The 13,633-nt window shown below is 49.3% G+C and overlaps 2 protein-coding genes across 3 annotated transcripts; both read left to right on the plus strand.

The window, feature by feature from the left end:
* The first annotated feature begins 2,101 nt into the window (after window positions 1-2,101).
* Window positions 2,102-5,536, plus strand: LOC120657053 (ADP,ATP carrier protein 2, mitochondrial-like). Its single transcript, XM_039935295.1, has 4 exons — window positions 2,102-2,233; window positions 3,536-4,026; window positions 4,369-4,740; window positions 4,848-5,536. Exons 2-4 carry the CDS (start codon window positions 3,556-3,558, stop codon window positions 5,142-5,144), a joined length of 1,140 nt encoding a protein of 379 aa, XP_039791229.1. The 5' UTR covers window positions 2,102-2,233; window positions 3,536-3,555; the 3' UTR covers window positions 5,145-5,536.
* A 4,342-nt stretch (window positions 5,537-9,878) lies between these two features.
* On the plus strand, window positions 9,879-13,168 carry LOC120657054 (rho GDP-dissociation inhibitor 1-like). Of its 2 annotated transcripts, none has more exons than XM_039935297.1 (6): window positions 9,879-9,983; window positions 10,319-10,689; window positions 10,830-10,896; window positions 12,146-12,364; window positions 12,517-12,641; window positions 12,762-13,168. In XM_039935297.1, exons 2-6 carry the CDS (start codon window positions 10,450-10,452, stop codon window positions 12,840-12,842), a joined length of 732 nt encoding a protein of 243 aa, XP_039791231.1. In that variant the 5' UTR covers window positions 9,879-9,983; window positions 10,319-10,449; the 3' UTR covers window positions 12,843-13,168. The 2 variants fall into 2 exon arrangements, with proteins under 2 accessions (XP_039791231.1, XP_039791230.1); XM_039935296.1 differs by having other exon boundaries at window positions 9,920-10,098; window positions 10,317-10,689.
* The last annotated feature ends 465 nt before the right edge of the window (window positions 13,169-13,633 follow it).

The raw sequence follows: 13,633 nt of genomic DNA on the forward strand, positions 1-13,633 counted from the left end.
TGATGGACTCCACCTGAAATAGCCCAAATAATCACTTTTTGTGGGATAGTTTTTTGAGATAAGCCAGGAAGTAGCCCTCATGTTTGTGGATTTTGTGTCATTTTTGACTATTTTAGACTAAAAATAGCTATAGTCCTTCAATCCAAACAAGTCCCATGATTGTGGCGATGTAGCTCTCGCAGCCACGTTAACTGTACCACAGGTACTTGTCCCCCTGCAGCAGGGGAGATGATGTTCTCTGAGGTCTCAAAGGTGATTCTCTGCATCCTTGACCTCGAGGAAGAGTTGCTCCTTCATAAGCTGTGCATGCAAGAACGTAAAAGCTGAAATCGTATTTGATCTCACATGGTGCCAGAAGTTGATGGTCTTGTGCATTTAAGAATCAGCTCTAATGATTCTTAGGTGCATTTAATTAATTAGTAGTACTACATATATTCGGATGCTGGATTTTTATTGGCCGATTGGTGGTCGACCCATGAGAACCAATGAGGCACCAAATGAGGCAGTTTAGAAAGAAATGGATCAACTGGTGTACCGCTACTACACGTTGGGTACTTGGGTAGATAATCAGTTGTGGTTCGCTCCATAGAGCAACCATGCTCATCTATATTTGTATGCTATTTTCTCTTATTTTCAGAAAAGTAATCGTGCTTTATACCTACGCTACCTTAAAATTATTACTGTCACAGGATATTTGTAGAGGCCCGCCTCTCAACGGATCATCGTGAACAAACACATGAAACCCTCCTTGACCTCGAGAAAATGTACAAATCGGGGACCACTCCAATTCGATGTTTCCTACTTCCTATGCTGTCACTTTCATATTTGAACTTTCCGCGAAATAAAAAAAAACCCCTCCTTTATTCCCCATCAGCCACCCCCCTCCACAAAATCCAAATCGCCCATTCTTCCCCCACCGGCCATCCAACTTGGAAAAAAGCTACGATTTCTCGGTGCCCTTGCCCCTTTGCGATCGAGACGGACGGTCGAGACTCCCCAGTCTAAAAATCCGAAACAATACACCAATAAACATCCGCATAATTGAGCAATCAAAATTGACCCGGTCCCTATCACAACCAGGGTTTTAAAATCCGACCGGACCGGCCTAACCGCCGCCCTCCGGTACCGGTTTACCGGACCGGTTAGGCCGGTAACCGGTGGAAACCGGTTGAATTCAAATCCAAATTCAAATAAATTCAAAAACTCCTATGCAACCGGTTCCGACCGGTTTACCGGCCGGTTTGACCGGTTTACCGGCCGGTTTGACCGGTTTACCGATCGGTTTGATCGGTTTGAAAATCAAAAGCTCCCGTGCAACCGGTTTACCGGCCGGTTTGACCGGTTTACCGGCCGGTTTGACCGGTTTGATCGGTGGGCCTTCATGGGCCGGCCCATTTTTTTTCTTTTTCTTTTTTGATTTAACTTTAAATTCCTACAAACTATACTAAATGAATGAATTTTTTAGAAAATTTGACACCATTAAATTCATCACACCTTGAAGTATTTTTAGGAATTTTTTGGGAATTTTTCATTTTTTGAATTTAAATTTAAAATTTGAATTTTGGCCGGTTGGGTACCGGCCGAAACCGGAACCGGACCGGACCGGTTTGACCGTAACCGGTCAAACCGGACCGGTTGCCACCGGTTAGGTTAACCATGATCACAACGAAGAGTCCAAAAAAAATCGAAAAGAAATGAAATGGTGTGTGCTGACCATCCGTCCCATCCCCCAGAAGGCCGTAACCAGCCTCGCACGTTTCGCACACCCCCCCAGCCCATGTTCCGTGCTGCGCTGCCCTTTCACACTCTGGCCGCCCCGCCTTCCCCCAAACTTCCCTCGCGCCGGACCCGATCTGACCAACCCGTTCCGCCCTAAACAAACCCTAGCGCTCCCCCATTCCCCACCAACCACGTCCCCACCCCTCCCGCGCCCCCACTGGCCGAGCCCGCCGCGCGGCGCGGTCGAGCGAATCAAAAAAACCCGACATGAAATGGGACTGTGCCCCCATGTGGGCGCGGATCCGCCGTCCCCGCCCGATCGGACGGCCAGGGGCCGCGGGCCGCGGCACGGGAGGGCCCCGCGCGGCGGGGGTACGCGACTGGGGGCGGCGCGGCGGAGATAAAAGGGCACTCCCCGAGAAGGCCTCGCTCCCCCTCCCAACTTGACGCGCCTCTGAAAGATCGGAGCCGCCGCCCAGGCCTGCCTCCATTCCCCCGCCTCCGGTGCCGAAGGGTGAGTCCCTCGCTCGCGCCCCGCCTAGCTTCCCTCCCGGCCTCTGCTCCAGATTTAGCCTCGTGCTCTCCCGCTCCTATTTGTGGCGATCCGTCCGCCAGCGTGGTGTTATATATAGATCTGCTGGTCTGTTCGTCCCGTAGATCCATTCCTTTTCGTTTGTGTTCGCTTGGATTGTCCGTGCGGTGGTCTGGTCTCCCCTTTTGGGGTTCGTCGTACAGATCGGTTCTTCCTGCGTCTGTTAAAGACTGAGGAGGCTCACCTTGTGGTTAGTTCATCTGTGCCTGAGATCTACTTCGTTTCTTCCTAGATGTGTGCATCGCGTGGTTCTCTTGTACTAGCTGGCTCGGAATCTCGAGATCTCAGTGGAGTCTTTAGATCGCCGGGTTATTCGTTGGTCAGCCGGGGAAGGTGGGACAGGGCGTAGAAAAAAATATGGCGTTCTTTTGACCGCTGTTTCGTGATTGTGACGGTGACGCGTTAGATCCGGCTCTGCTGTGTGTTGCCGATGGCGATCTGCCCGTCCCAAAAAGATCTGTTGAAATGTTAAATTCTCTAGACTTGATCCACCAATCATATGAAAAAGATCTTGGTTAGCGTTCTCTCGGACGTAGATCTGTTATCATTTCTGGCTTATTTACGTGATGGCTGTCAGAATCTTTGAACAACTTTGTGTGCGGAGCCTAGTATGGCTACTTGGAATTATAATTCTCTTTAGGTCAACCAGTTGCATCTGTTGCCCAGCCTCATAGAAGCCTTTGTTTTCACATTATGTGCACCGCAAACAATCATCCCTGCAAACAAATATAGTGCTCTTTACCTGAGATCAGGATAGTCGGCATTTGTCATACAACTTGTTGAGTTTTTTAATAGTTCCATAGCAGTTTAGCATGCTTCATGTGATTATCTTACTTTAATTTAGTAGCTTACTTTATTTGTTCGCATCTGTCATACTGTCTGATAATTGTTTTCAAGACTCAGAAAAACAAAGTTATATCATGTGCCCTGATCTTTTTCTGCATATGATGCTGGCACATAGATGATTAATTCTTGAGTATTGGCATGAATGATTCAAAGTTGTCTGTAGTTAATTTCTTTGAAGGTCTTCTGCTTGAAGAACTGCATCTAGTTATGAATTTGCGTGCTTGCCAATGTATGCTGATATAATATACCTGCTGTGCTCTGTTGAAATGTAGCTACTACTGTAGCTTTGGTAGAAAGCCTGGAGTAAAATGTTGGAGGTCTTATTCTGATTATGTTTGTACTGTCCTAACAAATCTTTTCTTGATGTTTACGTGGCAGGAAATAGTTTTGAGGTGGTGATGGCGGACAAGGTCAACCAACCAACTGTCCTTCATAAGCTCGGTGGCCAGTTCCATCTGAGCTCCAGCTTCTCTGAAGGTGTACGGGCCCGTAACATCTGCCCTTCTGTCTCATCCTATGAAAGGAGTTTTGCCACAAGGAATTACATGTCCGTCAGTGGTGGCATAAATGTCCCAGTGGTTTCATCCTCCCCGCTTTTTGCTAATGCTCCAGCTGAGAAAGGAGGCAAGAACTTCATGATTGATTTCCTCATGGGTGGTGTTTCAGCCGCTGTCTCAAAGACTGCTGCTGCTCCCATTGAGCGTGTGAAGCTGCTTATTCAGAACCAGGATGAGATGATTAAGGCTGGTAGGCTGTCCGAGCCATACAAGGGTATTGGTGACTGCTTCAAGCGCACCATCAAGGATGAGGGTTTCTCCTCCCTGTGGAGGGGTAACACAGCTAATGTTATTCGCTACTTCCCTACTCAGGTAAACCTCACATTTATTGAAATTCCTTATTCCTGGTGGCAGAATTTTCATTATGTTTTCTATCAGAAACTATTGGAAATATAACGAAACTGCATGGCCGTTCGGTGCTTCAATGATGAGTTGTTTGTTTTGTAGCCATTTGTATTTTAGATATACTTGATTGATGGTTGTTTAGTGCTGTTTTAGATACCTGACCTTTTTTATTTGAGGCTTACTGTCATTTAGCTGTGTGTAAGTTCAATTTAGAATTGCTGTCCTTAATTCAATTCAAGTGGGTCCTGTTTTGGCTGTCACATTATTTTTCATACTAAATGTCTTGATGCTTGTCTTTCTTTCTCCTAGGCCTTGAACTTCGCATTCAAGGACTACTTCAAGAGGCTCTTCAACTTCAAGAAGGACAGGGATGGTTACTGGAAGTGGTTTGCTGGCAACCTTGCCTCTGGTGGTGCTGCTGGTGCTTCCTCCCTGTTTTTCGTGTACTCCCTTGACTATGCGAGGACAAGGCTGGCCAATGATGCCAAGGCAGCCAAGGGAGGAGGTGAAAGGCAATTCAATGGTCTTGTCGATGTCTACCGCAAGACACTCAAGTCTGATGGTATTGCTGGGCTTTACCGTGGGTTTAACATCTCTTGTGTTGGAATCATTGTGTACCGTGGTCTGTACTTCGGGCTGTATGATTCTATCAAGCCAGTTGTCCTCACAGGCAGCCTCCAGGTTTGTTCGAACTTCAGTCATCTTCTCATCTGTGTTCTGTTACTTCGTGTTTGAGGGCATTAAGTTGTTTGTGATATGAGAGTAAGATTGTGCCTTTTTCTTTGTAGGACAACTTCTTTGCGAGCTTTGCCCTGGGTTGGCTGATCACCAACGGTGCTGGTCTTGCATCCTACCCCATTGACACTGTCCGCAGACGCATGATGATGACGTCTGGTGAGGCTGTCAAGTACAAGAGCTCCTTGGATGCGTTCCAGCAGATCCTGAAGAAGGAAGGCCCCAAGTCTCTGTTCAAGGGTGCTGGTGCCAACATCCTCCGTGCCATTGCTGGTGCTGGTGTGCTTTCTGGCTACGACCAGCTCCAGATCCTCTTCTTCGGCAAGAAGTACGGCTCCGGCGGTGCTTAAATGGAGAAAAAATGATGACGAACAAGAGCAGTTTGTTGCCGGTCCTGCCCAATCGGGATCTGGTGAAGTTTTTGCCTTTCATATCGAAAAAGTAATAATTCATGTAGAGGGAGGATTCTTCCAGCATTCGTTTTGGTTGGAGACTTCGATCTCCAAACACTATCGTAACTATCCTAGATGGTGGCATCAGTCCCCAAAAACATTTATCGTCATAGGTTCAGTCGAGTCTGCCCAACTTTACCAGCGGGGCAATTTTCCTTGCATACATTGCCTTGATTAAATATCGGATGAGTCAAGTTGATGCAGTTGATTTTACTCCTTGTTGCAATGGTTGGTTTTGTTCGTGACAGCATTTGCCTATTGTATTCCATATGAGTACTGCATTTCTCTGACCTATTTCTGTTTCCATATGAGTACTGCATTTCTCTGACCTATTTCTGTTATTGGTGGTTTGTGTCGAGCTTCTGTACAGGGAACTGTTTCAGATTCTCCCGTCTTAGAATGGTTTGACCACACGCTCGACATTTTGAGTGCTGTGTGCGCCTTGACATAGGTGAGAGCTGATGTCGCGGAGCTAGAGGATGCACGTGGTCGCATTTGCGATTGCGAGCGAGCGTATTGTGGAATGCTGACCTGCGCTCACGAGCAACTCGCAGCCGCCTGTCTTCTAACAGCTTCTCACGCTCCCCATTCGGTGTCTAGTCCACCGATTATCTTCTAACCACCCCCTCAACACGCCACCTTGGCCACCTAGGGAAAAATGACATGCCACGTAGTTTATTGCCGTGGCCCTAGTCATGGCCCAGCAAAAAAACCCACTAACATCTTGAATTATAGGCCCAAATGAGAAGCAAGTGGCCCACTAGGGCAAAACGCAAGCCAATCTGAGGCCCTAGTAGCTAAGCAGCACGCAGCAGCTCGCGAGCGCATCGACTCGCGGCGGCGGCCGCGCGGCGCGCTAGCGGCGGGCAGCGGCGGCTCGGCGCACTAGCTGGGCCACCTAAGCAAAAATGACATGCCACCTTGGCCACCAGGCAAAATGACATGCCACGTAGGCAAAAATGATGACATATCATGCAATTTAAGAAGAAAGAGACAAATAGAGTTGCATGGTGATAAAACATGATGTACACCAAAAACCATAAAACTACAATGAAACTCCATTGAGAGGAGTTGAGTTTCATCTACACACATTCAACAAGTTCTATTGGTCACATGACACATTTGATCAATAATGCTAATCAACAATTAAATGTGATAGCTTATATATGAAATTGTGCAATGAAACTATGCATCCAGGGAGGTGATTTTATTCCAGTGTTAAGTTGACATGTCACCCTTAGTAACTGTGTGATCAAACTATGTACTGAGATTGGTCTAGCACAAAGTATCTACGCCCCCTAGAAGAATGCAATGGCGACATCGGTTTTGGCAAAGCTATTAGGGCCAGTCTCAATGAGAGTTTCATGGGCACAATTGCTTAGATTGTGAACTAGGTAACTGTGCCAGATGAGTTTTATGGTGATGAAACTCTACTCATATCCCATGAAACTCCAGCCTTCACTCTCCATGCCATGTCAGCAAAATTGATGATATTTAATGCTACGAAACTTTCTATGAAACTTCTATTGAGACTGGCCTAACAGCGAAGAAAGCAAGGATGGCGTTGGTCTTGGATGGGGATTGGAGGTGATTGAGGTACCTAGAGGATTTGAGGGTTTGCGCTAGTGTAAGGCTACAGGTGGTGATGAGGAATTCCTCGAAAACAAAGCCATCAGGTGGTGATTTGAGAGAGAGAGAGCGAGCGCTAAGGTTTGAGGTGGATCCAAGGGCTATGGTTGTTTGCACGAATTTTAAATATTGAAAGGTGTGAAAGAAAAAAATTCAGTAAGATGGATATGATTGACTAGAAGAGGGGTGCGGAAGCGGTGGAGAGGTGGTTGAGGAAGGAAGTGGGAGGAAGAGGAGGTGGCTATAGAGGCGCAACATCGCGGCTCCAATGTCGGTGGTGCGCATGGGCAACTCGCCGTCACTAAGTCGATTGTGGACATGTTGATTCCGATCCGGTTGAAGTTTTTTAAGATCAGTTTTAACGAGAGTTTCATGAAGAGTTTTAAATCCCATCTCAATAAGAGTTTTATTAGGAGTTTTATGAGCATTAAATAACATACAATGTCACTAATTTTGCGGACTTTATAGTGTCATTATGAGTTGAGAAGAGGGAAAGTTTTATAGGATGAGATAGTAGTTTTATCTCTATAGAATCTACTTGGTACAGATACCAAATTCTTAATTTTCATAAATGTGCTCCAAAGATGGCATAAGTGAACTTAAACTCTAGTCGGTTGAATTCGGAGGCTGCGCCTACCATGGTTGAGTGGCCCGCTAGTCCCGAGTAGGGGCGGATCTACAGGCGGGTTAGGGGGGATCAAGCCCCCACTATCTCCCCAACAACCATAGATACCCCCCTTTTTTTGGGATGAAGCAATGAAAAGGAAGAGGGGAGGAAGAGAAAGAGAAGGGGAGGAAGAAAAAGAGAGTTGATATGAGCCTCTTATACATATTCAATCTAGATTCGCCACTGGTCCCGAGGTTATATAAGTCCAACTTTACAGTAGATCCTGATTGGTGGCTTCGTTGCCGCGCTGGTCCGTAAATGGCGGATTCGTTGCTGAATACAACCTGATGTCGTGCAAAACAAAGTTGTACATTTTCCGATCCGCTAAACTGCAGTTGATATTGTAGAGCGTTAGATTCCCTGCTCGTAGAAGACCACAACACCCGTGCCCCGATTGAAAGAAAATTACCAATCTACAGGCTGCACGACGAGAGTCATGAAATTTGTGCGTAGTTACCATCACAACATTTTTCTCTTACCAAAAATTATACTTCTTTTTCTTTTTACAGTTTTGGCGAAAAAGGAGGCTATATTAGCATAGCAAGGGCATGGTCGCTGTGATGACCAACAAATACTTGCCATTGCCAACCCTCATCTATTAGGCTGTGAGGCTGTTTTTCGATGAAGATTTTCAGCTTGACATGCTTGCCATTGCCAATGTCAACCTTCCTTTGCAGGATTCTTCTGATGGTATAAAGTTTTTTTTTGAAACACAGTACATACACTTATTCCTAAGATATGCATGCAATCCTATCTCTATGAGCATTTTCGAGAGACTGAACCAGCATATCCTCGAAATTGACACATTACCTACCTACCATTGAACAAATAGCGTCAGCTAAATCCTAAAATAAATTCAGAAAAATACAAGCACCAGTACCGAGTCGAGAATTAAAATCCTAGTAAGAGCAAGTATTATGGTGGACTAAAAGCAGTCTAAATGCTGATGTGGAGGAGAGAGAGAGAGGAAAAATGCGCTGTTAGCTTAAAGCCAGCTTCGACATTTTGTGAGATAGACAAGTGGGATATGTATTTATGATGAAGAGCTAAATCATTATACAAGTAGCCTGAAAGATGGTCTGCAAAGATTCTTACAGCCAGCATCAGACTAAATTATTAGAGCAAGTATTATGGTGGGCTAAAAACAGATTGAATGCTGAGGTGGAGGAAAGAGAAGAGGAGAGAGGAGAAGTGGGCTATTAGCTAACAGCCAGTTTCGACATAATAACTAAGAAATTGTGTGAGATAGACAAGTGGGTAATGTATTTATGGTGGGGAGTTAAATCATTATACAAGTGGGCTAAGAAGTGAGCTGCAAAGGTCCTTGCAGCCAGCAGCGGTCTAAATTATTAGTTTTGTCCTAGCCTTGTTCTAAGTAGATTCCACCACAAGGAACTTACAAGCCACGTGGCAGAAAGATTGCATGCCCGTTGGACCCCAGCCAAGCTGAACGGAGCTGAAAATTCGGCGCAGCAGTTGCCTCATCGCCAGTATTGACAACGCTGCGGGCCGTTAGTACGTACGAGCCAGCGGGATGAGTTGGCGTCAGGTGCCCCCTTGATTCGAGCGTTACGCCGCATCGGGTGGCCTGACGCGGCGGAGATCCATGATTGGGGCGTGATGGACGGCACGGGCCCCATGCTACCGGACAAGGCCCCGGACAAAGCTGCCCGCGCGGACGGGGCAGGGCACCCGCCCAGATCTTTACCTGCCGATCAATCTCCCGGCAGGATAAAAACTTTCGGCAGATTAATCCACTCCCCACCCTCACCGTGCTGTCAAACCTTCGATTTACCAAAACCGCTGTTACCACACAACTGTTACAGAAACTTCAAAGCCACCAATGATCTGATCGCATCGGTAGGAGAATTAAAACTCCTAACCAACGCCACCACGGCTGTACAACCTGTAGAAGGGTCGCATCGCATTGCATCACGGCGCAGGGAGGTCGTGCCCGTCACGACGTCTCCACTCCGTCCCCTCTCCGCTCTCCCCCGAGCCGCGGCGTGGAGTTAGCCCGAGTGGTGCGAAGCAATCGGCGGCACTCCACAGGTGGGGGGTTCGAATCCTCACCGGGGCGAATTTCTCTGTTTGTGGAAAAAAACCCCTCTCACTATGCTCCTGATAGCTTGGACTGTGTAGTCAGCCTAGTCCGGCCTAGCGTCACGGTTTCCCGGCCTAGTGGGTAACGGTCCCGGCCCGGGTAACGGTTCCAGGAAATAGCACCGGACCAAAGTCAGAAAGAGCCGGGGTTCGGAGAGTTTCTCGGCCTGTGTTAGAAGGCCTCCTTCTTATAAGAATGCTCGGGGGGGGGGGGGGCAGCTAGCCCCTCACAGGTCGAGTAGAATTAAAGCCTCTTATCCTCTCTGCCGCGCCACCGATCGCCGGATCATCCAAACCATCTCCCCTCGCCGCCCGGCCGCCCGCGCCCTCTTTTTGGAGCCTTGCGCCGCGGCCCTTCCCCCTGTCCGAATCCGCCTCGACGTGTCCGCCTCCTCCCTCCCCTCCCCGTGCGCTCGCCTTTTGGTGCGCTCTTGGTATCTATGCTCGACTCCCGTGCCCTCCCAATCGGGATTTCCTGACTTGTTGAAGGCAAGCCTGTTCCCGTGACTTTTGAGCCTCTGTGGGCCGTCCGCTCTGAGATGGATGGATATGATCCATCACCAGAGCACTCATGCTATAGTGTTCCGTGAACAGTACCCTCTATAGTGTCCATCCAGACTCAGAACACTGTTCCTCTTTGTGACTTATCTTAAGTCAGAGAAGTTGGATCGGTGCCCTCCCCCGCCTCCTCCTCCTCATCTCTGCGGCTCTGCCACGCTTCCTTCCTCCTGTCTTGCGTGCTTCTTCGCCCGTCCACTCCGCTTCGATCTCTTGGCTGGCGGCATTGCGTGCGGGGGCGTGACGATGTCGTCGGCGGTGGAGGCGGCCATCTCCTGCTCCAAGGTAGACGTCCCCGCGGCGCCGGAGCCGGAGGAGGCCAAGGCCAAGAACGCGGCGGCGGAGCACGGCGGCGACGCGGCGAACGGCGAGGCGACGCCGCCGCCGCCGCATTGCCACGAGGACGAGGAGGACGAGGAGGAGGCCCCCAAGGTCATCGACCTCGGCCCCCGCGTCAGCATCAAGGACCAGCTCGAGAAGGACAAGGTACTCGATTACTTACTCTACGTCCCCCCACTCGCCGCCATTACCGTCGATCTCCATGCCGATGATCTTGCCGTTCTTTCGGTTACGGTTAGCTAGTTTTCTGTGCGTTTCTTTCATTTCTCGGTCGTGTTTATTCGCAGGACGACGAGAGCCTGCGGCGGTGGAAGGAGCAGCTCCTCGGCAGCGTGGATTTGAACTCCGTCGGAGGTAAACTCGCAGCAAACATTTAAAACAAGCTACTAAACTTTCCTGCCAATTCGCTGGTTGCGTGCGTTCGATTGGCTCGCGCGCCCGTCCTTGCCGCCTAGTTTAATGCATGGTGGGGGGGGGGGGGGGGGGGGGGGTGGGGGGGGGGGGCACCGGCACATGCCGCGGCTCCGCATGTGAGGGCACCGCCATGCTCGCCGAGATGGTCCCGGCCGTGACCGTGACGCCGGCCGTGAGCCCTTCGTTCGTTGGTTTCCCTTGCTTAGCTCGTGTCCTCGCTAATGCACCGCCGGCCACACCCCGTACCGTACCTGGGGCTCGTGTTGCGTTCTGCCGTAGAAAAGACGCGCTGGGTGTAAAGGAGAGAGGCGGTGGCCGGTGGTGGGCTCGGTTGGATAGGCCGGCCGGCCGGCCGGTCGTCGGCTTGCTTGTCTTTTCATGCCGACCGTTTTCGGAGGAAAGGGGGTGAAGGGGCACCGGTTTTTTTTTCCTTGAACGCTTGATTAAGATCGGCACCTTCCAATCCTGAAAAGTGGCATGCTGGTTGTTGTCGTTGTGCTGATATAGTTTTGAACGGCACTTTTCCTGCTTTTAAGATTAGTGCATCATTATGCAGGGCATAGTTCGGAGCCCTTGCTTTTGGTTTAGACTTTTTAGACGAAGGCCATTTTGGTTTAGACTTTTTAGACGAATGCCATACACATTTTCATGCATTGCGTATTTTTATTTAACACGCGAAACACCTTCCTGGCTTTTAGCTAGGGTTGTTAGACACATTTTCGTGCATTCATGTTCAGAATCAGCTTGGCCTGCATTAGAATGCAGAATTCTGAACAGTCCATGTCCTAAATGCAAGTAGCACATTCAGAACTTTTTCGGCCATTTAAGTGGGAGATTCAAGTATCTCAAAAATTGGAGCGATTCATGTTCAGAGAAAAATAATATTATCGCGATCTGATCAAGTAGCACATTCAAGAAATTTGGTGCTTATAAGATGAGCACATTTCTAGAGGGCCTCGTTCAGGAGCCCCTGCTTTTGGTTTAGACTTTTTAGACTAATGTTACACGCATTTTTATGCATTTCGTATTTTTGTTTACTGTTAAGCTCCTTCCCTGTTTCAGTATGAGTGTTGGGCACATTTTCATTCATTGCATATTCAGAAGAATCAACCATTCAGCATGCTTTGCATCTGAAATTTGATGCAAACAGCAGATCTGAATTTTGAACATCGTCCTGTATGCTTTGCAGAGACGCTGGAGCCGGACGTGAAGATAATGAGCCTGTCGATCCTGTCCCCCGGCCGCCCCGACATCTTCCTGCCGCTGCCGGTGGAGCCCAACGCCAAGGGCGTGTGGTTCACCCTCAAGGAAGGCTCTCCCTACCGGCTCAAGTTCACCTTCTCCGTCAGCAACAACATCGTCTCCGGCCTCCGCTACACCAACACCGTCTGGAAGACCGGCCTCAAAGGTGAGAGCTGACTCTGAAAATCTGGAACATGATCTCGATCGCCGAACACCCCATGCTCCCATTTCTGTGCACGACCACGTTCCAGTCGTCGCCTGCTCAATGATCACACAGCTCACGGCCTGCTCGCTGCTGTTTGTCCCGCGGTGGCGCAGTTGACAGGGCCAAGGAGATGCTCGGCACGTTCAGCCCCCAGCTGGAGCCCTACACCTACGTGACGCCGGAGGACACCACACCGTCTGGAATGTTCGCCCGGGGTTCCTACTCTGCCAGGACCAAGGTAAATCGCAATGTCGAGAACGAGATCGTTCAGTTAATTCAGGGGTGGTAAATTGCAGGCGGTAAATTCAGACTTCAGAGTTTCAGAAGGTTTATTTATCCGACATCCTGGTTTCGGCAGTTCCTCGACGACGACCGGAAGTGCTACCTGGAGATCAACTACACCTTCGACATCCGCCGGGAGTGGCCGTCGACGAGCTGATCACTCGTTGGGTTCAGAGCAGATCACTTGTTTCGTTTGTGTGTTCCTTCTTTTTTTTGCCTGTTCCGTTGGGTTCGTGCCGTCTTCCCTAGGTTTGTATTCGTCCTGTGTGACTGCGCGTGTGTGAATATCGTTTCCTTCTGTTTTGTCAGTTGGCTGTTGTGTTGGCAACGTCCGCAGACGGGTTCAGTGAGGTCGGTTGTCCATCGGTGTGGGCGTGTTGAACTTGTGTCCGGGTCTCGTTTCCAAACTGCCTGTTGAATTCAGAGCGATGGAATGGAGCTGCTTTCTACGTAATGCACTCTTGACAGGGCTTTGTTTTGTAAGTGTTAACTCGTGGAGATTACCCTTTCGGCATCGTTACAGTACTGGAGGTCGAGTACTTGACACCAACTTTTGAAATCCCTGGTGACATGACATCTTGAAGGCAGTACATTTGAGCAGTTGAACACGTGCCGCTCTTCAGCGCACTTGTTTCGGCCGTTCTATTTGCTTTCATCGAGCCATGCCAAGAATCATTCTTCAGGCCTACACTACATACCTCGTGTCCAGGTCCGCGACACGCCCTGCCTGGCTGAGCTCGGCAGGGCAGCGCCCGCGCATATACCACTCCCGGCGGTTGCCGGCGGCGACAAGCGAAGCGTGTGGTCTCTTCGCGGATCCTGGAGGCACAAATCGGCCCCATGGCATGGCCCAGAGGGCCGAATAACAAACTGGGCAGGCTGACGAAAAGGGTATGGTCTCTGGTCACAGACGGGGCCAGGCCGACCAAACCGGTCTAGTTTGGTTGG

The sequence above is a fragment of the Panicum virgatum genome, chromosome 1N, assembly GCF_016808335.1.
Source record: "Panicum virgatum strain AP13 chromosome 1N, P.virgatum_v5, whole genome shotgun sequence".
Lineage (NCBI taxonomy): Eukaryota > Viridiplantae > Streptophyta > Magnoliopsida > Poales > Poaceae > Panicum > Panicum virgatum.

What these genes read in the sequence shown, in the direction of transcription:
- LOC120657053 (XM_039935295.1), top strand. Translation starts at nt 3,556, where the DNA reads ATGGCGGACAAGGTCAACCAACCAACTGTCCTTCATAAGCTCGGTGGC. An exon ending in TTCGCTACTTCCCTACTCAG is followed by an intron (nt 4,027 to 4,368) that starts GTAAACCTCACA and finishes TCTTTCTCCTAG; the next exon opens with GCCTTGAACTTCGCATTCAA. An exon ending in TCCTCACAGGCAGCCTCCAG is followed by an intron (nt 4,741 to 4,847) that starts GTTTGTTCGAAC and finishes TTTTCTTTGTAG; the next exon opens with GACAACTTCTTTGCGAGCTT.
- LOC120657054 (XM_039935297.1), top strand. Translation starts at nt 10,450, where the DNA reads ATGTCGTCGGCGGTGGAGGCGGCCATCTCCTGCTCCAAGGTAGACGTC. An exon ending in ACCAGCTCGAGAAGGACAAG is followed by an intron (nt 10,690 to 10,829) that starts GTACTCGATTAC and finishes GTTTATTCGCAG; the next exon opens with GACGACGAGAGCCTGCGGCG. An exon ending in CTGGAAGACCGGCCTCAAAG is followed by an intron (nt 12,365 to 12,516) that starts GTGAGAGCTGAC and finishes GCGGTGGCGCAG; the next exon opens with TTGACAGGGCCAAGGAGATG.